General features: G+C 41.4%; 3 protein-coding genes and 1 long non-coding RNA gene across 6 annotated transcripts in view; 2 read left to right on the top strand and 2 right to left on the bottom strand.

The window, feature by feature from the left end:
• Window positions 1-2,651, bottom strand: part of LOC129011231 (ankyrin repeat domain-containing protein 26) — a 71,579-nt gene extending 68,928 nt beyond the window's left edge. For all 3 annotated transcript variants that reach the window (XM_063650649.1, XM_063650647.1, XM_054445980.2), the window contains exon 1: window positions 1,861-2,651. The gene's annotated coding sequence lies outside the window, so the exon portion shown is untranslated. The remainder of the gene's footprint in view (window positions 1-1,860) is intronic.
• Window positions 1-4,098, top strand: part of LOC134738006 (uncharacterized) — a 347,768-nt gene extending 343,670 nt beyond the window's left edge. Inside the window, exon 7 of the mRNA XM_063650641.1 lies at window positions 3,995-4,098. Coding sequence (XP_063506711.1) covers window positions 3,995-4,003 — 9 coding nt within the window. The 3' untranslated portion in view covers window positions 4,004-4,098. The remainder of the gene's footprint in view (window positions 1-3,994) is intronic.
• LOC134737546 (protein mono-ADP-ribosyltransferase PARP4) overlaps window positions 3,995-27,261 on the top strand; it is a 116,324-nt gene continuing 93,057 nt past the window's right edge. The window contains exon 1 of the mRNA XM_063650632.1: window positions 3,995-4,609. The gene's annotated coding sequence lies outside the window, so the exon portion shown is untranslated. The remainder of the gene's footprint in view (window positions 4,610-27,261) is intronic.
• LOC134738010 (uncharacterized) lies at window positions 15,252-24,017 on the bottom strand. The gene is made up of 2 exons (XR_010123487.1): window positions 23,721-24,017; window positions 15,252-15,526 (listed from the first exon to the last, which is right to left on the bottom strand). It is a non-coding gene; the product is annotated as an uncharacterized LOC134738010 (long non-coding RNA).

The following is a 27,261-nucleotide window of genomic DNA, read 5'->3' as shown; positions in this document are numbered from 1 at the left end:
AAAGAATACATACCTTTTTCAGAGTGATGTTCGCCACCAAATTGTTTATTTAAAAAGTTAACAGCAACTTAAACTTTAAGCACTGGTATAAGTACTACTGATTTTCCAGATCACTAGTAGATCTGGAAAAAGTACTTTGGCCAATTTAAAATTATAGTTCCTATTTCTTTAAAAAAATTCTCTGTAAAAGGAAAATATATTTTTCATTGCAAATAATATATGTCTATATTTATGTATATAATGTGAATATTTTGCAAGTATGTTGTCTTTTGTTAATTTTTTCTGATGTAAGGCGAGTTTTAATTTTTGTTTTCTAAATCAACCTGCAGGATGCATTCATAGGAAGGTCTTTGTCAACACAAAAATGTATCTGTATAAATAGGCATTCATGTTTTATTCTGGCATTTTCTAATTTTGTATAAGTTTTTATGCATATTCTATCAATAACTTATTTTTGTAACGTACAAATCTAGCTAGTTTTCTCCAGTTAACAGACATTTCATTTACAAATAACTCATCTTTTCATACACGTATGAAATGTCATCAGGATCAGGTTCTAAAATTTTACATATAGTTCAGAGTTTGTGCATTTTTTATTCTGTTCCACACATTTATCTGTCTTCTCATCTTTTAGCAAATGGAACTTAATATCACACTTTGATATATAGAAGGGCAAGTCTTTGCTCTGTTACAAAAATTTTCTTAATGTCATCATAACAGTAAAAGGTAGCATATGTAACCCAAAAATCTTAAAACCTTGATGTTTTTATTTGGTTTATCTAAAATGAAGAGTTCACATCTTGAGAAAAATGAGTCTTCCCACATGCACACATATGTATATTTTGGCACTATTCACAACAGCAAAGACTTGGAACCAACCCAAATGTCCATCAATGATAGATTGGATTAAGAAAATGTGGCACATATACACCACGTGGAATACCATGCAGCCATAAAAAAGGATGAGTTCATGTCCTTTGCAGGGACGTGGATGAAGCTGGAAACCATCATTCTCAGCAAACTATTACGAGATCAGAAAACCAAACACCACATGTGCTCACTCATAAGTGGGAGTTGAACAATGAGAACACATGGACACAGGGAGGGGAACATCACACACCAGGGCCTGTCGGGGGCGGTGGGGGGCTAGGGGAGGAGAAATACCTAATGTAGGTGACGGGTTGAGGGGTGCAGCAAACCACCATGGCACGTGTACAGCTATGTAACAAAACTGCACGTCCTGCACATGTAACCAGAACTTGAAGTATAATAAAAAAAAGAAAGAAAGAAGGAAAGAAAGAAAGAAAGAAAGAAAGAAAGAAAGAAAGAAAGAAAAAGAAAAAAAGAAAAATGAGTTTTACTATTCAAGAACAGGGAACCATGCTCTCACTTCAAAGGATCCTTCTGAGGTCATTCATGAAATAACTTATTACTCAGGTGTAGGTGGATATAAAAGGGATATTAGATTTTTATCCAAAGAATTTTTAGCCCAGAAGTTAATATAATATAGAAATTATTTTTCTCATGATGCTTGTTTCCATAGCATATATAACGTTGTTTAAAATGTGGACAATAAAAATAAAAAGCTAGGTATGTTTAATTTTTTTTAGTTAAAGCACTAAAACTTTCTGTAAAGTAACGGGAATTATGAGAGGATCGGACCAGCTGAAGTTTTGTTTTCATCGCGCTGCTCATAATGATGACCTTGGCGCTCCTGTAAGGTTGCCACACCGGCTGCTGCGGGCTGCAGAGGGAACAAAGCCCAGCGCCCTCGGGGACAGGGGTGGGCCGGGAGCAGGAAAGGAGGCCTCTCCCCGACTCGCCCTCCTCCCTCCCCTGCCGGGCTCCAGTTCCTATTACCTGTTCTTCTCGTCTCTGTCAGCCACGCCACTCTTCGGCAGCGAAAGGATCCGCCGCATTGTCTCTGTCCGGTCCCCGCCGGCAGCTCTGCGGAGCCTGTCGAACCCCCTGTCCGGGTCGTGGCGCCTGGGCTGGGAGGAGGCGTGGTCCGCACTCTCACTCCCGGCGCCCGCGCCCGCCTTCCGGGGGCTGAGCCCCAGGGCAGCTCGCCCTTCCCCCTCCTGAAGCCCGACGTCTTCATGGCTCTGTCTACCGGCTTCGGAGACCCGCTGGACTTTTCGCCGCCTCCGGAACCCTATACGAGGAAGCAAATCGCGTCCGCCACAGCCTCCAACCAGGAAACTCCGCGACTCTCAGCCCCTCAGAGGAGAAACAGAGAGGCGCCAAGCAAGGCCGTTACACGGACTGTGCACGCATCTCCGGTGTCCCTGCGCGTGACACAAATTTGGCCCCGAGGGAGCTCTGTGTGCCTGAGTCCCAGGAGCCCTAGAGGCCAGCGACAGCTTGTCACCAGGCCTGCGACGCCAGCGGGCGGGAGTCGGCGGAGCTCAGGACACTGACGACGGGCCTGGGGGAAAGCTGTCCCCACACAGCCTGGGGCCAGAGGAGCGGGATGCCAGGGCCAGACGGAGGAAGACCGCGGGAAGCAGGCTGGACGTGCAGGGAAGGGTCCAGTCCCACCCGCGGGTGCAGGGAACAGCCTGTGGGGAGGGGACGCAGGGCCGCGTGGGAAGAGTCAGGGAGCTTAGGTGTACCGCCCGCGGCAGGAAGAGAGGGGAAGGCTGAGCAGTGAAGGGGTCCCCAAGTCAGCCAAGGCAGAGTTCCCAGGTACGAATTCAGAGCCTGACGGTACTGGGCGGGGAGGTAGCCCCCACCTTCCTGAAGCCCCCTCCTCAGCTCTGCGAGCGTGAGGCTGGGGACGCCTGGGTAGGGCTGAGGGTGAGCCCTGGGTGTCCACCCTGCAAGTGCCTAGAGACCCCACACCTCCAGCCTCCCTCTGAATTCAGGGTTCTCTGTCCTGAGGCTGCCCAGGGGAGTCTGGCTGGGGCGAGGTGGGCCGGACATGGGCCTGGGCGAGTCTCACCACAGAGGGGCGCCGCTGAGCAGCCAGGCCCCCCGAGGAGGAGTGGACACTCTCCCGGGAGGCCCTGGGATCCCCCACCCACAAGCACACTTGGAGGCAGCATCCTTGCAGGACTCGCGCCAGGGCCTGGGGCCCTCCAGCCAGCCCAGCACGCCACCGCCCTTCTGTCCCCAGCCACCCGCGAGAGAATCTGGGTCGCCAGGGCCTTGTCCTTCACCAAGGCAAAGCCGGCTCAGCCTCAGAGCCGCAGGCCAGAGCACCTGTCTGCATGAGTGAGCACATGGGTGTTTTTGAGTCTGTGGGTGTCACAGAGAGGAGATCGGGAGCTGCCTGCTCACAGGCACTTTGGGACCCCGAAAGAAAAGGCTGTGCCGAGAGAGTTCTTCCAGTCAGGAGGTTTGGGAATGGGGGAGAAGGGAGTGCCTGGAATCCCGACCTCAGAACTGAGCCTCCGAAGTGGGAAACGGTGGCTCCCCTACGCGCTCAAGGGCCAGGCAGGTGCATCCACCCTGCCTTGCATGGCCCAGGTGTGAGCCGGTGGGCAGAGGTATGGCCCTGGGTCCAGCTGAGAAGGCTCCTGGATTGACAGGTTGGGGTTGGGGAGTTCTGCCTTCCTGCGTGGCCCAGTGCTGGGAGGGGTAAGGGGTGGGGGTTGGGGTCCTATAGCTGGGTCCTGACCCCTCAGGCCACCCAGACCCTGCCCAGGTGGGCACTCAGGGGTCAGATGTTCTTAGAAGGAACTAAGCTGGGCAGGGTCAGCGTCCCATTCTGCAGAGGAGGAAGCTGAGGCCCACGAGGTAAACAGTGGGCTGGGAGTGGGCCTGGTAGACCCTAATAGACCCCAACCCCAGGCCACGGAGACCACCTACTGAGGGAGCACCACAAATGCCCCTTAACGGCTGGATCCCCCAGTTTTCATGCAGTGGGGTCTACACTGACCCTAGGGTCTCACTGGGGGAGAGCAGGAGGTGGCTTGAGGCTGGGCATGGGTGGCCACGGGGGTATGGACTGGCTGACCCGTGTGCATTGACCGCACTCTCCGTCCCCAAGGTGTCATGAAGACTGGACATGGGTCTATCAGGACCATCCGCATGATGTCAGCCAAGGATCTCGTGGCCTGCCTCTGCCAAGGGAGGACCAGCACCTTGTCCTGAGCACTCCCAGCTTCCCATTGCCTTCAACCTGGCTGCATTCAGCTGCCATGCCCCTACCTCCTGATGTGGCCAGCACCCTCCAGGACTTCATCTCGGTGCACCCAAAGGCCGAGGACGTTGCTGGCCAGCAGGAAATTCCTGGTGCATCCAGGAAGACTTCCAAGAGGTGGTGGAGCAGGGGGCACCACACCCAGACAGCTGTGTGTAATTGTGCAGCTGCGAGCTGCTGCGGGTGCTAGCCAGAGTGCATTCTGTGCACACTGGACTGTGTCACCACATGCAGGCTGTTGCCGGAGGAGGAACTGTTGGCCGCCAAGGCCTATGTGCCTGGAAACCAGCGGGGCTGCTGCAGGAGGAGGGCTGCAGGATGCTCCAGCTCAGACCCGACTCAGGGTTTTAGAGGGCACAGGGCATAAGGCTGTGGACATAGACAGCCCTACTGCGCAGGAAGAGCATAAACCAGTCAGAGGACATGCATGTGGGCTGCTGTTGCATTCTGATCTCCTTTGAGGTAGGGAAGGACGTATTTCTTTCTATTTTATGGGTGAGCAAACTGAGGCACAGTGCTGGAGTGATTTCCCACGGCATCGATGGCAGATTTAGCTCCAGGGCTTAGATTTTAGGATCCTGCCTCTCAAATACCATGATGTATCGTGGGCTTTCTCTCCACAGAGAATTAGAAACTCAGAAATGGAAAGGGAACAATGAAACTTACCCATTCTCCCACTGCTCACATTTCCTTCTGGTCTTTTTGTGTGTGCATATAAAATAGATCTCAGAAAATTGAGTTTGTGCTGTGGATGCCATTTATATCCTACCTTTTATACTCAATGGATCACGAAAATCCCCTTTGTTGCTAATAATATTTCCTGGTAGCCCCATGGCCCATCCTATGCACGTGCTGTTATTCCTTTGGAGAGTCCTAGATTTTTGCTCTTAGTTGTAACACATCATGAGTGATACCCTGTCTCCACAATGTTTTCTCCTTAAGATGGAGACAGATATAGAGCTCCTGGATCAGGAAGCACTGCCACCTGTAGGATCCTTGACTTTAGGAGCTGTCCCCCTAACCATCTGGTCACCTCCCGTCCTCCACCCAGCCCTGATGCTCACTTTGCAAATTCTTTGCCAACCTAATGGGTGCAAATTCTTCTGCCAACCTCAGCTGTTTTGATGAGTACTCCTCTGACTGCTGGAAGATGACAGGAAGGAGTTTTAGCAACGTTAAAACCACTGAGACTGGGGATGTCTTTGGGTCACCATTGATGTCAGCCGCCACCTCACTAAACACACACACACACACACACACACAGTCTCTCTCTCTCTCTCTCTCTCTCTCACTCTTCCTCTGCCTCCCAGGTGCCTAATTTGTATGGCTTTGGTTTGCTGGTGAGGAAGAACTTTCTTCTTTCTTTTATGTGATTTGAGGCCATATATTTGTATCTGGAAATTGTCAAAATTGAGGCTCTGGCTCCTTTTCCTAGTGAGAATTCATGAACACTGCCAGCATTCCTACGTGGACACAGACACATGCCACGTGTAGCCCCTGTGTTACCTTGTTCTGCCTACAAACACACCCGTGGGTCCAGAGCCCAGGAAGGCCATATTGCTAATCCAAATTTTTGTGGAAAAGGAAACTGATGCAGGATCTGCTCAGGGTCAGCCCTGCTGCTGAGCATCGGTGTAACCTCAATTCTGTCATCTGTAAAGTGCCTCCCCGACAAGGCGATGGAGAGATTGAGGGGAAGGTAGGGTCGATGGCTGCACACCGGGAAGTGCAGCTGTGGGTTCTGGGGATGGCATGGCGTGGGGGTCTCTCCAAAGGGACACAGGTCTCTGCAGTCCTGTGGGAAGGAAGCTACCCAGGCCAGGTGCATAGGGACAGGATTTACCTGTGGCCCAATCAGCTGGGTAGGCGAGGGGGTGTGGGGAAGGGGCCAGCCCATCCTGAGCCACTCTCCCCACAGGGAAGCCCCACGGCGTGCACCAGCTGGCCACACTGCCAATGAGTTGGATGTGGAGGATGTATCGCACCTTCTGGTGGCCAACAACCTGGTGGCCACCTGGATGAGGCCCACAAGTCCCTGCTGGTAGCCCTCTCCTGAGAACTCAGATGGCCCCTATGCTGGCACTGCTGGCCTTGCTGTGGCTGGGGAAAGGCTGCTTCTACGATGCCAACCCAAGTGGGCTGCAGAGGGCAGGTAGGAGCAGGACTCTTCTCTGAGGAGGGCACAGATCTTCTGTGGCCCTTGCTCTCCACCCCACAGCCTGGGCTTTGGAGCAAGCAAAGCTTGTTCAGCCCTAATTCTGCCACCTGCCACAGGCCCTCACCTTTCGACCTTCAGTCTCCTCATCTGTGTCCTGGTCTTTTGGGTTGTCACGGAAATTAGCTGGAGCAGGTACCCCAGGGCCCAGCAGGTTTCCTGCATACAGTAGGTGCTTTGTATTTGTTTTTGCTGTGGTTTCAATGATATCGGTGAAGGTTTTTGTTTGTGTGTTTTTGTCCCTGTGCCCTTCCATACTATACTGCTTTTCAGGTGAAAGAGGCTATATGTATTTTACATGTTGTACATTACAAGAAAACTCAGAAGAATTCTTTTTACAAAAGGCACAATTCAATTGTATGAACAGAGTCTAACACTCTCTCAGTAATTGTTTGAGCAAAGACATTTTGAAAAAAAGATCAACAAAGATATGTAAAATATAAGTAGCAAAAAATAAAAACTTGATGCCCTTTTAGTTTATGTAATATTTCAACCTTCCTATTTTAAAGTCTAATATTTTATATATGTCCAGTAGATCATGCATTAAATCTAGAATAATTGATGAAATCCTAAGCTGCATGTGTCACAGGATTGTCATCACACAGACCACATTATTTAACCTTAATCTAATTGTCAGAAAAATAGCCTTCATTTGGACATAAAATCACACAGAAAAAATAAACTTCTAAAAACCGATGATGAAAGAAGACATTAAAATGAATATTCTAAAATATTTAAAGGTTATAATTGGTAAAACTATAAATTTGTGGATCCAACAAATGCAGTGCACTAGTTTCCTATTGGTCCTGTAATAAAGGACCACAACCAGTGACTTAAACAACACAAATATAGTATCTTAGAGTTTTGGAGATCAGAATTCTGAAATTGGCTTTAATAAAATCAAGGTATCTACAGAGTGGCATTCTTTGTAGATGTTCTAAAAGATCGTTCTTTTCCTTGACTGCTCTGGTTTCTAGAGGCCACCTGCATTCCTTGGCTTGTGTCCCCTCCTTCATCTTCAAAGCCAGCAGTATTGCATCTTCACATCTCTCTGAGTCTCTGCTTCTGTCTTCCACTTTTAGCCCATTGTGATTACATTGCATCAATATCTATTACTATATGGACATATTTTGGATGCTGTTATTCTGCCTACCACAAGCAGTATTTAAGGAAATATTAGACTTATAAATGATATATTAGAAGGTAAGAAAGACTGTAAATTAGCGAAATGAGTTTCTAATCTGAGAAATATTAGAAAAAGTCTTCAGAATAAATCCAAACACATTAGTAGATATGAATTGCTAGTAAAAAATCACGGATAAAAAAATTGCAACAGAAATCCAGCAAAGTTCAATAAAGATCAACATCTCTTTAAGTACACTAATAAAAATGGATAATCATCTGTCAAGATTTATCAGGAAAATAGACAATATTAGAAATAAAAGGATGAACATATTAAATTGCTGGAGCTTATGCCAGTAAGAACTTTGTAACACTTTATTTGAAATTCTAAACTATCTGCCTATATCCTCAAAAATACAGCTTACTAAACTTGACTAAATATTAATTATAAAATGTTAATGCTCCTGTAGCTGGTAAATAAACACAATCCATAGCATCTGCTTTGAGTATGATTGGTGAGGAGACAGCAAGGAGCAGGTGCCACGGGAAGGTGTGACTGGCCAGGTGGGTAGGTGTCCTTGAGGAGTCCCATCTGAGCTGGGTCCTGGGTGTGCAAAGTGAGCAGGGAGGAACATTCCAGACAGAAGAGCCTGAAGGTCTGGAGCAGACAGCGTGAGCGCACTGCAGAATTGATGCCCTCATCTGTAGAAAAATGAGTTCTGGGCCTGCCTGGGCATCTGGACCTCAGTTCCAATAGGAGAATCTGTGTGTGTCACTTAAGTTCTCTGAGCTCTGGTGGCTCATGGCTGCTTCCTCTTGTTTTGGGAGTGACTGCCAGGTCCAGGAGGTGCACTTCAATAAGTTCTTGGACAAACTGAGGTAGCAAATCCATGAGGAAATGTGGATTCTCTTGGAGTTCTGGAGGTCAGAATTCTGAAATTGACTTTAATAAAATAACATCAAAGTATATACAGAGTTGCATTCTTTCTAGAGGTTCTAAAATATAAGCAAAGTTTTACCGGCAAATAGTGATATAGTGAAGTTTTCCCTGGAAAAGGTCAAAGATTTTCTGAAGAACATAAAATCCAGGTAGGCTGACCAGACTCCAAAAGGCAGAAGGAACTGGCCTGAAATTCATATCCAGGGTCACAGGCAGCCTGCTTAGGAGCCAGGGGCTTGCCCTGCAAGCTTAAAAGGAATATTTTGTCTCCAACTTTGGAAAGTGTTATGGCTCTTTGTAGCTCTGTTCTCAGTCAACCCAGATAATTCCAAGAAGAATTTTGAGAATTTATGGAGGGAAGTTTTAAGGCAATTTAGTTTAAAGGTCAAGAGCATGGACCTCCCCTTAAACAATTTAAATATATGTGCTTTTTGTTTTTTTTTGAAAAGGCAAAGTCATCATATAGAAACATTCCCTTTATTCCTGCAGAAATTTGGTTATGAGCACACACGCATGCGTGCGCCACACACACACACACACACACACACAATCCTTTAACTTACATTTTTTGGTCCAGGGTTTTATTAACAAGATAAAATATTACAAGGTGAAATATATACACATACACACATATACATATATATATATATACACACACACATACATATATGATGTTGTTTATATACATATTGGATCATACTATGCAACTTATTCTGTAACTGCAGACATATTTCAATTTTAAATAATCATGAATAATTCATTCATATGGAGGCTTTATAATGATCTATCCCCAACTGATTACCTTTTTTATTGGTTCCAGTTTCTAAGTATTACAAACAGTTTTCTGTGAACTTTCTTGTATCTTTGGGCTTTTGTACAACTAGTTCTGTAAGAACCAATCACAGAATGGAATTTCACTACTAAATGATTGTAGTACTTAGAGTCTTAGATCGGAGGTCCCTGTTCAGAATGCTAATAAATGCTCCTTATGCCAGCTTCCTAAATTGAGTGATCAGTCCATGCAGGATAGTTTTCGAAATTAAGAAACTGTGAGTATAAAACATGTTTCTTTCCATTCTTAGGCTCAGGAGTTTATTAACAAGGTGAAATATTATAAGAAAGAATTTTGGAAGACACTATACAGTCAAATATTGTAGAGTCCAGTCCCAGTTGTAATTATCATAAGAACAGAAAGTGTGCACTTGATCAGCTTCTGATAGGCATTCCGGGTCAAGGGTAGATCCGTAACTTTACACATAGACTAACAGAAGAGAATGGAGAATCCAGAAACTAATTTAAGTATCTATGGGTAATTGACTTTTCACAGCATTGCCAGGAAAAATTCAATGGAGAAAAAACACTCTTTTTGACAAATGGTGCTGGGATAATGATAGCCACATACAAAAGAGTGAGGTGATGTTCTTACATGACAGCATATACAACAACTCAAAATGAATTAAAAACCTTAACATAAATGTTAAAACTCTTTTTTTTTTTTTTTTTTGAGACAGAGTCTCGCTGTCGCCCAGGTTGGAGGGCAGTGGCGCGATCTCGGCTCACTGCAGGCTCCGCCCCACGGGGTTCACGCCATTCTCCTGCCTCAGCCTCCCGAGTAGCTGGGACTACAGGCGCCCGCCACCTCGCCTGGCTAATTTTTTGTATTTTTAGTAGAGACGGGGTTTCACCCTGTTAGCCAGGATAGTCTCGATCTCCTGACCTCGTGATCTGCCCGCCTCGGCCTCCCAAAGTGCTGGGATTACAGGTGTGAGCCACCGCTCCTGGCCAGTGTTAAAACTCTTAAAAGAAAACATAGAAATAAATCTCCATGACCTTTGATTTGACAATGGAGTCCTAGATATAGCACTGAAACACAAGAAACAAGAGGAAAAATACATAAATTGGACTTCATCAAAATTAAAAACTAGAATCCATAAGAAAACATTATCAAGACAGTAAAAAGACAAGTTTGTAGTTTAGATTTATTTTAATCTGTCATCTATCTATCTATCTATCTATCTATCTATCTATCTATCAATCATGCTTTGAATTGCTGCCCTGGCCCAGTTTTGTTTGCTCTTTATTTTTCAACTTTTATTTTAGATTCAGAGGGTACATGTGCAAGTTTTTACTTGGGTAAATGGCATGATGCTAAGGTTTGTGGTATGAATACCCCCACCACCCAAATACCAACCATACTACCCAACAGTTAGAATTTCAACCCTCACCACCACCCTCCCTTTCCCCGCTAGTAGGCCACATTATCTTTTGTTTCCATCTTTATGACCATGAATACCTGATGTTTAGCTCCCACTTACAAGTGAGAATATGCCGTATTTGGTTTTCTGTTCCTGTGTTAATTTGCTTAGGATAATGGCCTCCAGCTGCATCCATGTTGCTGCAAAGAACATAATTTTGTTCTTTTTATGGCTGTGTAGTATTCCATGAAGTATACGTACCACATTTTCTTTATCCAATTCGCTGTTGATGGGCACCTAGGTTGATTCCATGTCATTGCTATTGTGAGTAGTATTGTGATGAACATGTGAGTGCATGTATGAGTTTTTGGTAGAATAATTGGTTTTCTTTTGGATATATACTTAGTAATGGGGTTGCCAGATTGACTGGTAGTTCTCAGTTCTTTGAGAAATCTGCAAACTGATATCCACAGTAGTTGAGTAGTTAAACTAATTTACATTCCCACCAACAGTGTGTAAGTGTTCCTTTTTCTCCACAACCTCACCAACATGTTATTTTTTTACTTTTTTGTAATAGCGATTCTGACTGGTGTGAGATTGTATCTCATTGTGCTTCTAATTTACATTTCTCCGATGATCAGTGATGATGAGCATTTTTTCATATGTTTGTTTGCCACTTGTACGTATTATTTTGAGAAGTATCTGTTCATGTATTCTGACTGTTTTTGAATGGGGTTATTTATTTTTTGCTTGTTCAGTTACTGAAGTTCTTTACAGATTCTGGATATGTGACCTTTGTTGGATGCGTAGTTTGTGAATATTTTTCCCATTCTGTACATTGTCTATTTACTCTGCTGAAAGTTTCTATTGCTATGCAGAAGCTCTTTAGTTTAATTAGGTCTACTTATCAGTTTTTATTTTTATTGCAATTCCTTTTGAGGACTTTTGAGCTTTCCCAAGGCTGATGTCCAGAATAGTGTTTCCTAGGTTTTCTTCTAGGATTCTGTTAGTTTGAGGTCTCACATTTAAACCTTTAATTCATCTTGAGTTAATTGTTGTACAAATGGTAAAAGGTAGGGTCCAGTTTCTTTCTTCTGCGTATGGCCAGCCAGCTATCCCAGCACCATTTATTGAATAGGATGTCCTTCCCCCATTGCTTGTTTTTGTCCACTTTGTTGACGATTAGATGATCGAAGGTCTGGGGCTTTATTCCTGAGCTCTCTGTTCTGTTCCATTGGTCTATGTGTCTGTTTTTGTACCAGTAGCATGTTGTTTTGGTTACTGTAGCCTTACAGTATAGTTTGAAGTTGGGTAATGTGATGCCTCTAGTTTGGCTTTTTACTTAGGTTTGTTTTGGATCTTTGGGATCTTTTTTGGTTCCATATGAATTTTAGAAGAGTCTTTTCTAATTCTGTGAAAAATAGCATTGATAGTTTGATAGAATAGAATTTTAAGTTGCTTTGGCAGTATGGCCAAATTTTAACAATTTTATTTCTTCGAATCCATGGGCATGGAATTTTTTATTTGTTTGTTATCTATGATTTCTTTCAGCAGTGTTTTGTAGTTCTCCTTATAGAGATCTTTCACCTCCTTGGTTAGATGTATTCCTAGAGATTACTTCTTTTGTGGCTATTGTAAAGGAGATTGCGTTCCTGATTGGGCTCTCAGCTCATACATTACTGATGTATAGAACTGCTACTGATTTTCATTTTTGATTTTCATTGATTTTCTACTGTGAAATTTAATGAAGTTGTTTATCACTTCTAGAAGCCTTTTGGTGAAGTCTTCAGGGTTTTAGGTATAGAATTATATCATCAATAAAGAGAAATAGTTTGACTTCTTCTTTTTCTACTTGGATGCCTTATGTTTCTTTCTCTTGCCTGATTGCCCTGGCTAGGACTTCTAGTATGACACTGAATAGGAATGGTGAGAATAGGAATCCTATTTTGTTGTAGTTCTCAAGGGGACTGCTTCCAGCTTTAGCCCATTCCATATAATGTTGGCTGTGGGTTTGTCATAGATGGCCCTTATTATTTTGAGGTATGTTTCTTTGATGCCTACTTTGTTGAGGGTTTTTAACATGAAGGGATGTTGAATTTTATCAAAAGCTTTTTCTACATCCATTGAGATGATCCTATAGGTTTTGTTTTTAATGTTTATGTGGTAAATCGCATTTATTGATTTGCATATGTTGAAACAAACTTGATTCCAGGAATCAAAACTACATTTTTATGGTGAATTAACTTTTGGATGTGCTGCTAGATTAAGTTCACTAGTATTAATATTTTGTTGAGAATCTTTGTGTATAAGTTCATCAGGGATATTGGCCTGTAGTTTTCTTTTTTTGTTGTGTCTTTGCTAGGTTTTGATATGAGGATGATGCTGACTTCATAGATGAGTTAAGGAGGAGTTTCTCTATTTTTTGGAATAGTATCAGTAGAATTGGTATCAGCTGTTCTTTGTACATCTGGTAGAATTCAGCTGTAAATCCATCTAATCCTGGACTTTTTTTGCTTAGTAGGTTTTTATTCCTGCTTCAATTTTGCAACTCAAGATTGGTCAGTTCAGGGTTTCAGTTTCTTCCTGATTCATTCTTGGGAGGTTGTGTGTTTCCAGGAATTTATCAGTTTCCTCTAGAATTCCTAGTTTGTGTGCATAGAGGTGTTAACAATAGTCTGAAGATCTTTATATTTCTGTGGATTCAGTAGTAATGTCATCTTTGTCATTTCTGATTGTGCTTCTTTTGGTCTTCCCGTTTGTTACTTTGTTAATATAGCTAGCAGACTATCAATTGTGTTTGTATTTTCTGTGAACAAACTTTGGGTTTTGTTGATCTTTTGTACAAATTTTTGCTTCTCAATTTCATTCAGTTATGCTCTGATTTTATTTATTTTCTTCTACTAGCTTTGGGGTTAATTTGTTCTTTTCTATCTAGTTCCTTTGGTGCAATGTTAGACTGTTAATTTGTGATTTTTTCTATCCCCTTGGTGTAGGCATTTAGCACTATAAACTTTCCTCTTGATACTGCTTTTGCTGTATCCCAGATATTTTGGCATGTTCTGTCCTGTTTTCATTAATTTGAAAGAATTTTTTATTTCTGCTGTAATTTTATTGTTTACCCAAAAGTCATTCAGGAGCAAGTTGTTTAATTTTCATATAATTGTGTGGTTTTGAGAGATATTCTTGGTGTTGAATTTATTGTCCTGTGGTCTGAGAGTATAGTCTAATTTCTATTTTTTAAATTTATTAAGAGTTGCTTTATGGACAAACATGTGGTCAATCTTATAATATGTTCTATATGCAGATGAGAAGAATGTATATTCTGTGTTTGTTAGGTAGAGTACTACTAACATAAAAACACTTAAGTACATCGTCCAATGACTCTATCAAGCAACTGCACAACTGAGTCTACAAAACAATGACAGGATAAACATCCCACATATCCATATTAACCTTCAATGTAATTGGTCTAAATGCCCTACTTAAAAGGGACACAGTGGTAATTTGGATAAAACAATAAGACTATTAGGTCAAATTCGTCAAGTGTCAAGTTTAAGTCCAGAATTTCTTTGTTAGTTTTCACCACAATGATCCATTTAAAGCTGTCAGTAGGATGTTGAAGTTCCCCACTATTAGTGTGTGGCTAAGTTTTTTTGCGGGTTTAGAAGTATTTGTTTTATGGATCAGAGTGCCCCAATGTTTATCTCCATGTCTTTGGAACCAATGAACGTCCCAGCATACTACAGATGCCCAATAAATGTTCAAAAAGTGAATACAAAAAGGAATGAATGTGTAAGAATGTCTTTGTATGCCCTGGAGGCTAGCTCATAAGGAGCAGACTTCTGCCTTTCTTCACTCTACTGTTGAGGCAGATGCCCTTCTTTTTTGTAGTGTGTGTGGCTGACCTGTTCACCCAGTGAGTTTTACCCAGTGGGGGTTACCAGCATCATCAATAGCAGACCCCTTTTTTCCCTGCTCCTGGGTAGCAACTGTGAAGGAAAAGGCAGGAGCTGAACCCAGGGTAGCTGTATCCAAACCAACAGGAGGGCTGCTGGGGAGGAGCAAAAGAAAGTGAAGTCCCTCTTCATGAGGGACTGGGCCTGGGTCCCAACATGCCAGGACTGTGAACAGAGCATGTTAATCCTTAGTGGCTGTTTTTGAGCCCTTGGTGATTAATTTCCATTGAAGATTAAGATCCAACAGGGGGAAAAAAGTCAATGGCTAATCTACTATGCTCCTGGGGTAACATACTTCATATGCTTCTAATGATTACTTCCTACCTGAGCATTCTAGAAGCTAAGTGGACCTGAATCACAGAGAGCATTCCCAGTTGGGCTCATATAAGTGAGGACCAAGCTGTGAGGGCGGACACAGGAGCCTCCTATTCAGCAGGCAAACAACATGCATGAAGTCCCCAAGGCCTGAGCTTGTGCTTCTCAGAGGTTTTTCTTGGCAATAATCTGCACACTTCAGTCTGCAGAAGACAGAGATTCTCTAATCCATCCTTTCCAGAGCCAAAATCCCCTACACAAGTCCCCCAGTGATGACCGGATTAACCTGGACATATGTAGCCATCCAATGGGTTCATTTTGCCCAGTGCCCAGGTACAGCTGACTTGTTAAGACACGGGAATGCAATAGAGAAAATTTAATTCATGCAGAGCTGGCTGAATGGGAGACCAGTTTTATTATTAGTCAAATTAGTCTCCCTGGAAACTCAGTGACTAGGGTTTTTAAAGGATAGTTTGGTCAGTAGGGGGCCAGGAAGAAGGAAGTGCTCATCAATTGGGTCACACATGAAGACGTAGGGAGCTGAAGCTGTCCTCCTGCACTGAATAGGTTCCTGGGTGGGGGTCTCAGGACCAGTTGGTAGGTCTGGGTGAAGTCAGTCTTCAGCAATGCAAAAACCTGAAAAGATATATTAAAAGACCAGTCTTAGGTTCTACAATAGTGATGTTATCTGCAGGAGTAATTAGAAGCTGCAAATCTTGTGATCTTTGGAATAATGGCTGGTAACTGTTTATGTCTACACCTTAGCAGAATTCAGACTTCTCTCATGCTCACAACCTGACAGCCTCTCATTAGATTTACAAAGGCAGTCAATTTGGGGGAAAAGTTTAGTTTATTTAAACTATAAACTAAATGTCTCCCAAAGTTATCTCGACACAAGCCCAGGATTGAGTAAAGGCAGTTGGAGGTTAAAGGCAACATGATAATTGGGTAGATTAAATCTCATTAACTGTCATAATTCTCTCACTGTTAAAATTTTTGCAATGGCTGTTTCACCTACTTCTCCAACTAAAAAACGTTTTGTACAAGTTCAGAAAAAAACTTTTCAGAGACAAGTTAGTGCTTCCAGGAAAATATGCATATATAGCCCTAAATGCTAAAAGCAAGATATGGCACAAAATAATGTATGATGTGCTGTTTTATTTCACTGAATTCAACATGTTTTGACATTGACCACTTTTCAAAAACACATTTGTAGAAGCTCAGAAAGAAACATCTTGGAACCCAGTTAGCACTTCCAGGAAAATAGGCATATACAGCCCTAAATGCTGAAAGTAAGACATGGCACAAAAACAATGTATGATCTGTTGTTGTTTTTTCACTGAATTCATCATGTATTAACTAATAGCAGTTTTCAAAGACACATCTCGTCAAAACTCAAAAAACACAATTCAGAGCATAATAGCCTCACACAAAAAATGCGAGTATCTAGCTCTAAAATGTAAATGCAAGCTTTGTTCCAAAAACCTAGATTATTTGCTGTTCTCTTTCATTGAATTCAGCATGTTGACATTGATCACTTTTCAAAAACCCATTCATACAAGGTCAGAACAAAGCATTTCAGAGCCCAGTTAGCGTCTCCAGGAAGATACGTGTATACAGCGCTAAATGCTAAAAGCAAGATAGCAACAGAAATAACGTATGATGTGCAGTTTTCTTTTACCGAACTCAACGTGTATTAACTAGGAGCAGTTTTTAAAGACATATCTTGTCAAATCTCATAAAACACAATTTTGAACTTAGTAGGCCCACAGAAAAAATGCGAATATGTAGCTCTAAAAGGTAAACACAAGCTTTGTTCCAAAAACCTAGATGATGTGCTGTTTTTGTTCATTTAATTTGACATGTTTTGACATTGATCACTTTTCAAAAACACACTTTGTACAAGCTCAGAAAAAGATATTTCTGTGCCAGTTAGTGCTTCCTGGAAGATAGGCATAAAAGCCCTAAATGCTAAAAGAAAGATATGGCACACAAATAATGTATGATGTGCTGGTTTCTTTCACTGAATTCAACATGTATTAACTAAGAACAGTTTCCAAAGACACATACTGTCAAGTCTCAGAAAACACAATTCTGATCACAGTAGGCTTACACAGAAAATGTGAATATCTAGCTGTCAAAGATAAACACAAGCTTTGTGCCATAAACCTAACTTATGTGCTGTTTTCTTTAACTGAATTCAACATGTTTTGACATTGATCACTTTTTAAACACACATTTTGTACAATCTCAGAAAATAACATTTTGAAGCCTAATTAGCACATCCAGTAAGAAATGCACATGCATCTCTAAATGCTAAGAGCAAAATATGACATGCAAATAATGTATGATATGCTGCTTCATTTCACTGAATTCAACATGTATTAACTAACAGCAGTTTTTAAAGACACATCTTGTCAAATTTCAGAAAACATAATTCTGAGCATAGTAAGCCCACAGAGAAAATGTGAATATCTAGCCCTAAAAGCCAATAGCAAACTTCTGCCTAAATTAATTATGTTGTGCTGTTTTCTTTCACTAAATTAAATAAATTCTTATTTGGAACAATTGTCAAACCTACGTTATATAGAAGCTAAAAAACACACACTTTAGCCCATGTAGCCCTTATAGAAAGATATGAATAACCAGCTCTAGTATTAAAAAAAAGCAAGCTTTGTGCCAAAATATTACATGATATGCAGGGTTTTTTTACTGAATTCCACGTTTTGCTTTTGAACATTTTTCTAAACTACATTTTGTACGAGCTCAGAGCAAACATTTCTGAGCCAAGTTAGCCTTTAAAGGCACGTAGACATAACCAGCTCTAAATGCTAAAAGATGTGGCACACATATACGGTATAATGTGCTGCTTTCTTTCACTGAATTCAACAGGCTTTTATTTGAAGAGCTTTCAAAAACACGTTTTTTCCAAGCTCAGAAGAAACATTTCTGAGCCCAGTTAGTCTTTTTATGCAGTTATGCAAATCCAGCCCTAAATGCTAAAGCAAGATATGGCACACAAATACTGTACGATGTGCTATCTTTTTTGATGAATTCAACATGTTTAGACATTGGTCACTTTTCAAATTGTGTTGAATCTCTGACTACACAATTCTGTGCATACTAGGCCCTCAAAGAAAATGCGAATATCCAGCTGTAAAAGCTAAAAGAAAATTTGTGTCAAAATAATTTATGATGTGCTGTATTCTTTGACAAAAGATAATATGTTTACACTTAACAGTTTTCTTTTTCTTTTTTTTTTTTTTTTTGAGACAGAGTCTCGCTCTATCCCCCAGGCTGGAGTGCAGCGGCGCGATCTTGGCTCGCTGCAAGCTCCGCCTCCCAGGTTCACGCCCTTCTCCTGCCTCAACCTCCCTAGTAGCTGGGACTACAGGCACCCGCCAACACACCCGGCTAATTTTTTGTATTTTTAGTAGAGACGGGGTTTCACCGTGTTAGCCAGGATGGTCTCGATCTCCTGACCTCATGATCCGCCCGTCTGGGCCTCCCAAAGTGCTGGGATTACAGGCGTGAGCCACCTTGCCCGGCACTTAATACAGTTTTCAAACGTAAGTTTTGTTAACACACAGAACACAAATTTGCGAACCCAGTGGACTCTAATAAAAGACTATAAATATGCACACGTAAAAGCTGAGAACAAGTTTTGTGCTAAAAATCCTTATGATGTGTTGTTTTGTTTCACTGAATTAAACACATTCTTACTTAGAACAGTTAGTAAAACCACGTTTTTAGACCTAAGAAGAGACACGCTTGAACCCACTCAACTTTCAAATAAAAACGTGAATATTCAGACATAGTAAATATAAGAAAGGTTTGTGCCAAAATCGTCTATGATATGGAGTTGTCTTTCACTGTCTTTTTGAGACAGAGTCTTGCTCTGTCGCCCAGGCTGGAGTTCAGTGGTGCAATCTCCGCGCACTGTAGCTGGGACTACAGGCGCCCGCCACCACGCCTGGCTAATTTTTTGTATTTTTAGTAGAGACAGGGTTTCACCGTGTTAGCCAGGATGGTCTCAATCTCCTGGCCTCGTGATCCGCCTGCCTCGGCCTCCCAAAGTGCTGGGATTACGGGGGTGAGCCACCGCGCCCAGCCAGCACATCATCAAGTTTTTTGGCACAAAGGTTGCTTTTAGCTATTAGGGCTGGGTATTCATATTCTGCTATGAGTGCCCACTGGGTTCATAAATGACTGTTCTGAAGGCCTACAAAACCTGTGTTTGAAAATGATTCTATATGAAAACATGATGAATTTCCTCAAAGAAAACAGCCCATCCTAATGAATTTAGGCACAAATCCTGCTTTTAACTTTTAGGACTGGATATTCACATTTTCTGTGAGGGCCTGTTGTACTCAGAATTGTGTTGACTGAGATTCGACAAGACAAGTCTTTGAAAACTGCTCTACATCAAAACAGGTTGAATTCAGTGAAAGAAAACAGCACATCATAAAGGATTTTTGGCACAAAGCTTGCTTTTAGCTTTAGGGCTGGATATCTATATTTTCCTGAGTGCCCACTGGGCTCAGATATGTCTTTTCTGAGCTTCTACATAATGTGTATTTGAAAACTGTTCTAGGTAAAAACATGTTGAATTCAGTGAAAAAAAAAAAAACCCAAAACATCATCAAGTTCTTTGGAAAAAATCTTGTTTTCCATTTTTAAGGCCGAATATTCTTATCTTCATAAGGGATCTCACTGGGCTCAAGAGTGTCATTTTTTAGTTTCTATGAAACGAGTGTTTGAAAACATTTTTAATTAAAAATGTGTGGAATTCTATTAGAGAAAACAACACATCATAAAGTATTTTAGCCCAAAATTTGCTTTTAGCAGTTGGGATTGGAAATTCATATCTTCCTATGAATGCCTACAGGGCTCAGAAATGTTTGATCTCAGTTTGTACAAAACAAATTTTAAAAAACTGTTCTCAGGCAAAACATGTTGAATTCAGTGAAACAAAACAGCACATTATATAGTTGGTTTTTTTTGGTTTTTTTTTGTTTTTGGCACACAAAGCTTGCTTTCAATTTTTAGACCTGGATATATCACATCTAGGAAGATATGCATATACAACCCTAAATGCTAAAAGCAAGATATAGCACACAAATAATATTTGATATGCTGTCTTTCTTACACCAAATTCAACATATAGTAACTAAGGGCTGTTTTCAAGGACACATATTGTCAAATATTTTTAAAAACACAATTTTAAGCAAAAAGGCCCTCAGAAAAAATGAGATATCTATCCCTGAAAGGTAAATGCAAGCTTTTTGCCAAAAACCAAAATGTTGTCTTGTTTACTTTCACTGAATTTATCATGTTTTGATGCTGATCGCTTTCCAAAATTTGTTTGTACAAACTCAAAAAATGACATTTTGAAGCGCAAGTAGTGCTTCTAGAAAGATATGCATATATAGCCCTAAATGCTAAAAGCAATATATGGCAAACAAATATTGTATGATGTGCTGTTTTCTTTCACTAAATTTAACATGTATTAACTAAGAGCAGTATTCAAAGACACATCTTGTGAGATCTCAGAAAACACAATTTTTAACTTAGGTGGCACAAACAGAAAATGCAAACATCTAGCCCAGAAAGGTGGACACAAGCTTTGTGCCAAAAATCTAGATGATGTGCTGTTTTCTCACTTAATTTAATATGTTTTGACATTAATCACTTTTCAAAAACTCGTTTTGTACAGGCTCATAAAATAAAGTTTGGAAGCCAAGTCAGTGCTTCCAGAAAGATATGCATATACAGCCGTACATGCTAAAAGCAAGATATGGCACACAAATAATGTATGATGTGCTGTTTTGCTTCACTAATTCAACATGTATTAACTAAAAGCACTTTTCAAAGACACATCTTGTAAAATCTCAAAAAACACAATTCTGTGCATAGTAAACCCACAAGGAGAATGCAAATATCTAGCCCTGAGAGTGATCACTAATTTGTGCCAAAAACCTAGATGATGTGCTGTTTTGTTTCACTGAATTCAGTCTTTATTAACTAAGAGCAGTTTTCAGAAACACGTTTTCAAGTCAGAAAACAATTCTGAGCACAGTAGTCTTACACAAAAAATGAGAATATCTAGCCGTCAAAGGTAAACACAAGCTTTCTGCCAAAAACCTATATTATGTGCTGTTTCTTTCATGGAGTTCCACATGTCTTGACATTGAACACTTTTTAAACACACGTTTTCTACAAGCTCCGAAAACAACATTTCCAAGCACAGTTAGCACTTCCAGGAATGTATGCATACACAGTCCTAAATGCTAACAGCAAGATATGGTGCACAAAATATGTATGATCTGCTATTTTGTTCACTGAATTCAACATGTATTAACTAAGAACATTTTTCAAAGATCATCTTGTCAAATCTCAGAAAACCTAATTCTGAGCATAGTAGGCCCACACAGAAAATGCGAATATCTAGCTCTAAAAGGTAAACACCAGCTTTGTGCCATAAACCTAAATGATGTGCTGCTTTCTGTCAATAAATTTAAGATGGTTTTACATTGATCACTTTTCAAAAACACATTTTGTACAAGCTCAAATACCATTTCAGAGCCCAGTTAGCACTTCTGGGAAGATATGCATGTACAGCTATGAATGCTAAAAGCAAGACATGGCACCCAAAATATAAGTCATGTGCAGTTTTCTTTTGCTGAATTCAACATGTGTTAACTGAGAGCAGTTTTCAAAAACCCATCTCAGAAAACACAATTGTCGAAAACACAATTGTCGAAAACACATCTAGAAAACAGATCTCAGAAAACACAACTTCAAGCTTAGTAGGCCAACAAAGAAAATGCAAATATCTAATCATAAAGGGTAAACGTAAGCGGTGTGCCAAAAACCTAGATGATGTTCTGGTTTCCTTCACTTGATTCTACATGGTATAGCAGTTCTCAAAGACGCAGCTTGTCAAATCTCAGAAAAAACAATTCTGAGCATAGTAGGCCCTAAAAGGTAAATGCAAGCTATGTACCAAAAACCTACCTGATATGCTGTTTTTTTCCACTGAATTCAACATGTTTTGACATTGATTCATTTTTAAAAGCACATTTGTACACACTCAGAAAAAAACTATTAAAAGCCTAGTTAGAACTTTCAGGAAGATATGAAAATACAGCCCTAAATGCTAAAAGCAAGATATGGCACACAAATAATGTCTAATACACTGTTTTTTTTTTCACTAAATTCAACATGTATTAACTAATAGCAGTTTTCAAATACACAACTTGTCAAATCTCAAACAACACAATTCTGAGCATAGTAGGCCCACACAGAAAATGCAAATATCTAGCTCCGAAAAGTAAATGAAGGCTGTGTGCCAAAAATCTAGATGATGTGCTGCTTTCTTTCACTGAACAGAACACGTTTAGACATTGATCCTTTTTTTAAACAATGTTTCAGACAACTTTAAAAAAAGCATTTCTGAGCCCACTTTGTACTTTCAGGAAGATATGCATATACATCCCTAAATGCTAAAAGCAAGATATAGCACACAAATAATATATGATGTGCTGTTTTCTTTCACTGAATTTAGTATGTATTAACTAAGAGCAGTTTAAAAAAACACGTCCTGTCAAATATCAAAAAACTCAATTTTGAGCATATTAGGCCCACACAGAAAATGCAAATATCTTGCCCTAAAAAGTAAATGCTAGCTTTTTGGTAAAAAATTAGATGATGTGCTATTTTCTGTAACTGAACTCATTCCATATGCTTCAAAGAAAATGCTAAACTGACACAGCTATAGATCAAACACTTGATGCACCACTTCCTTTTGACCCCCATGTCCTCACCGCCTGCTTCTTTGTTTGATCACCAATAAATAGTGTGGGCTCCCAGAGCTCGGGGCCTTCACAGCCTCCATACTAGTGTCAGCCCCCTGGACCCACTTTATGCACCCTTAACTTATCTTGTCTTATTCATTTGACTCCGCCAGACTTCATAGCCCCCACAGTCTGGAATTGGGCCTGATCACCCCAACAAATAATGAGTTGATGGGCGCAGCAAACAAACATGGCACATGTATACCTATGTATCAAACCTGCACATTGTGCACTTGTACCCTAGAACTTAAAAGTGTAATAGAAAAGTAAGAAAAAAGAAAATGTGTCTTTAAAGAGTGACCAATGTAGAAACATGTTGAGCTCAGTTACAGAAAATAGCATGATAAAACGTGTTTTTGAAAAGTGATCAATGACAAATTATGGCTGGGTGCAGTAGCTCAGATCTGTAATCCCAGCACTTTGGGAGGCCAAGGTGGCAGATCACTTGAGGCCAGGAGTTTGAGACCAGCCTGGCCAACATGATAAAACCCCATCTCTACTAAAAATACAAAAAATTATCTGGGCATAATGGTGCACACCTGTAATCCAAGCTACTTAGGAGGCTGAGACACAAGAAATCACCTGAACCCTGGAGGCAGAGGTTGCAGTGATCTGAAATCATGCCTCTATGCTCCAGGCTGGGCCAAAGAGCAAGACTCTGTCTCCAAAAAAAAAAAAAAAAAGCCACAGGGGACAAACACACACACACATATACACACACACATATACAGAGAGAGAGAGCATGAGAGGGAGAGCTGACAGGGCAGCACATGCCTATAGTCCAGCTACTTGGGAGGCTGAGTGGGGAGGACTGCTTATGCCCAGGAGTTTGAGTCCAGCCTGAGCAACACAGCAAGACTCCATCTCTGAAAAAAGAATTTTAAACAAAAAACATAGAGAGGCCTTCTCTTATCTTAGGACAACTTAGTAACACTATGAGTTAAGTACAGAAGAGAGGAACACAATTAACTCACTTGTAAGATGGTTATGGTTTTCTTCTTTTGAATCCTTTTTTTCCACAGGTGCTTCTTGATACTGTGCAACAGAAAATAAATTAGGAGAAGCACTTTTTGAAGTTAAGACAAAATCTCCATGAACAGTTCTGCAGTAGTTGCTTTGCTTATGGGATAAAATGTAGGAAGCGTATGTTTCTTCCTGAGTTAGGTCCAGGTAGATGTATGACGGGAAGCAGCGTGTGGCTCTCTATCCAGTCATGGCATTTCCTGGAGACCTGTGCTTCTGGCTCTGATCATCAGGCAGTAAACTCAAACCTTACAATTAAGAAAAGCAACAAAGCTGATGACTTCCTTCAACATTTTCTCTTTCATCCCCAGTAGTGACTCCACCCCACAAAGTCTTCTCCACAGTGACAAAAGGATTTTTTCCCTTTATTAGGAAGTGATGTTTAACAAAATCATGAAATATTTATTTATTTCTTTATTTATTCATTTTTTTTTTTTTGAGATAGAGTCTTGCTGTCGCCAAGGCTGGAGTGCAGTGGTGCAATCTCAGCTCACTGCAACCTCCACCTCTCGGGTTCAAGCTATTCTCATGCCTCAGCCTCCTGAGTAGCTGGGATTAAAGGCATGCACCACCATGCCCAGGTAATTTTTTGTATTTTTAGTAGAGATGCAGTTTCACCATGTTGCCCAGGGTGGTCTTGAACTCCTGAGCCCAGGCAATCTGCCCGCCTCGGCCTCCCAAAGTGTTAGGATTACAGGCATGAGCCACCATGCCCGGCCAAAATCATGAAATTTTTTAAATTCCAAAGTGAACTTCACATAGATTTAAGTAACAGTATATTTAGATGCTGCTTCTGTGCAGACAGTGTGGGCACTGCAGAGCTGCAGCTGCCTAACTCCTATTCCACATGTGAGAACATGCAGGAGTCAACTCTGCAGCCCTGCAATCAGCACATCAGACCTGGAGCACCCACACAGACAGTGATGCGAGTGATCTGAGCTGTTCCCTAGTTATCAAAACCCGCCCTTTAGATTATCCTTAAAATTTTGGTATCATTGGTTGACAGAATAAAGGCTGACTTTTCCTTCTGGCATGATCTCAGCTCACTGCAACCACCACCTCCCCAGTTCAAGTGATTCTCCTGCCTCAGCCACCTGAGTAGCTGGGACTACAGATGTGCGCCACCATGCCCAGCTAATTTTTGTATTTTTAGTAGAGATGGGGTTTTACCATGTTGGCTAGGCTGGTGTCGAACTCCTGACCTCCAGTGATCCACCACCTCAGCCTCCCAAAGTGCTGGGATTACAAGCATGAGCCACCACACCCAGCCAAGAGTTAACAACTTTTCATTGTTGGTCTGATGGTAGGAAGTGTCCACTCTATCCAGAGAGCACATGTCAGGTGCAGTGGCTCACACCTGTAATCCCAGCACTTTGAAACACTGAAGTGGATCATTCGAGCCCAGAAGTTTGAATGTTAGCCAGGCATGGTGGCATGCACCTGTAGCCCTAGCTGCTTGGGAGGCTGAAGCAGGAGGATCACTTGAGCCCAGGAGTTTAAGGTTATGATCACACCACTAGACTGCAGCCTGGGCGACAGAGTGAAACCCCCAACTCTTAAAAAGAAAAAAGAGAGAACATAAGTGCTAGCCTGGCCAAGGGATGATCCCCAAGCCCATGTCTTCCAGGCCAGAAAGGGGAATTCTAACAGGTTGGGAAGATGCACTCAGAGATGCATGTGTCTGGCCTCTAGGCAAACCCAAGAAAACCCACATCCTGCTTCACCTGCAGGAGGAGTGAAGGAGTTCTTCACCAAGGCCTGAAACCTCAGATTTCCAGAATTACTTCAGTAAAGAAGTTTCTAACAACAACCTTGGGTGCTGAGAGACATTTTTTAAATCTTGGCAGTTTGATATAGGTAAATCTATTGCTGGTGCATTGGACTTACAACAAAACATCCTGGAAACCTAATGAGTCTATACAACAAAGGGATTATCACATCCACTACATTCTAGAATGCCTGACAAATGATGAATGATGTTGAATAGATAGTAAAGGATTTCTAGCTTGAATCTTTGTTGTAATAAGAGCAAAACAATACCATAATAGTTGTCACACCTGTATTTTTGCTTTCTTCAAAAATAGCAATAATTATATAGTAGTTGGATGGTTCTTCAAGCATTCTATAGGTTTTTATTACACATTTTTTTTAGATGGGATGACTGTCACCCAGGCTGGAGGGCAGTGGCACAATCACAACTCACTGTAGCCTCAACCTCCAGGTCTCAAGTGTTCCTCCTGCCTCAGCCTCCTAGGTAGCTGAGATGACAGGCACGTGCCACCACACCTGGCTAATTTTTATATTTTTTGTAGAGATGGGTTTTCACCATGTTGCCCAGGCTGGTCTTGAACTCCTGGGCTCAAGCAATCCACCTGCCTCAGCCTCCCAAAGTGCCAGGATTACAGGCATGAGTCACCATGCCCGGCCTATCATTTCTTGGAGGAGAGTTTTGACAGACATAGAATTTTCTTTGAGCACTTTATATCATCCCACTGCCTTCTGGCTCCCATGGTAATAGATTGGCTGTTAATCTTATGCAAGTTCCTTTGTATGTAGTGATCATTTCTGTCTAGCTGCTTTTAAGCTTCTCTCTGTCTTTGGCTTTCAACAGTTTGATTATTAATATAACTCTATTGTGGACTTTTTGAGTTTATCATACTTGAAGTTCATGGAGCTTCTTTGAAGTGTTACATTATGTATTTTAACAAATTGGGGACTTGCCACTGTTTCTTCAGATACTCTTCCTGCCACCTTCACCCTCATTTTTCTTTCTAGGACTCCCATTATGCATATGCTGATACACTTGATGGTGTCCACAAATCTTTTGGACTTGGATCTTCATTCTTCTACTTTCTGCTCCTCAGACTTAATAATTTCAATAGTTTTATCTTCGAGTTTGCTCATTCCTTCTCTTACCTGCTCAAATCTACTCTTGAGCATCACTTGTGAATTTTTCATTTAAGTTATTGTATTTTTTTCCTTTTTCTTTTCTTCTTCTTCTTTTTTTTTTTTTTTTTTTTTGAGACAAGATATTGCTCTGTCATCCAGGCTGGAGTGCAGGAGTGTGATCTTAGCTCACTGCAGCCATGAACTCCTTGGCTCAAGTGATCCTCCTGCCTTAGCCTCCTGAGTAGCTAGGGCCACGGGCATGCACCACCATGCCCGGTTAATTTTGTAATTTTTTTGTAGAGAGGGGATCTCCCTGTGTTGCCAAGGCAAACTCTTGGCCTCAAGTGATCCTCCCACATTGGCCTCCCAAGACATTAGGATTACAGGCATGAACCACCATGCCTGGTCCTATTGTACGTTTTAACTACACAATTTCTTTTTGGTTCTTTTCAGTTCCAAAATTTGTTTGGTTCCTTTTATAATTTCTATCTCTTTATTAATATTCCTTGTTTTTTAAATAATTTCAACTTTTATTTTAGATTCAGAAGCTACATGTGCAGGTTTGTTACCTACATATAATTCGTGGTGCTGAGGTTTGGGGTA

This window comes from Pongo pygmaeus, chromosome 14, assembly GCF_028885625.2.
Source record: "Pongo pygmaeus isolate AG05252 chromosome 14, NHGRI_mPonPyg2-v2.0_pri, whole genome shotgun sequence".
Classification (NCBI taxonomy): Eukaryota; Metazoa; Chordata; class Mammalia; order Primates; family Hominidae; genus Pongo; species Pongo pygmaeus.
The sequence above is the reverse complement of the archived record's forward strand: the minus strand, read 5'-3'. Positions and strand labels throughout refer to the sequence as shown.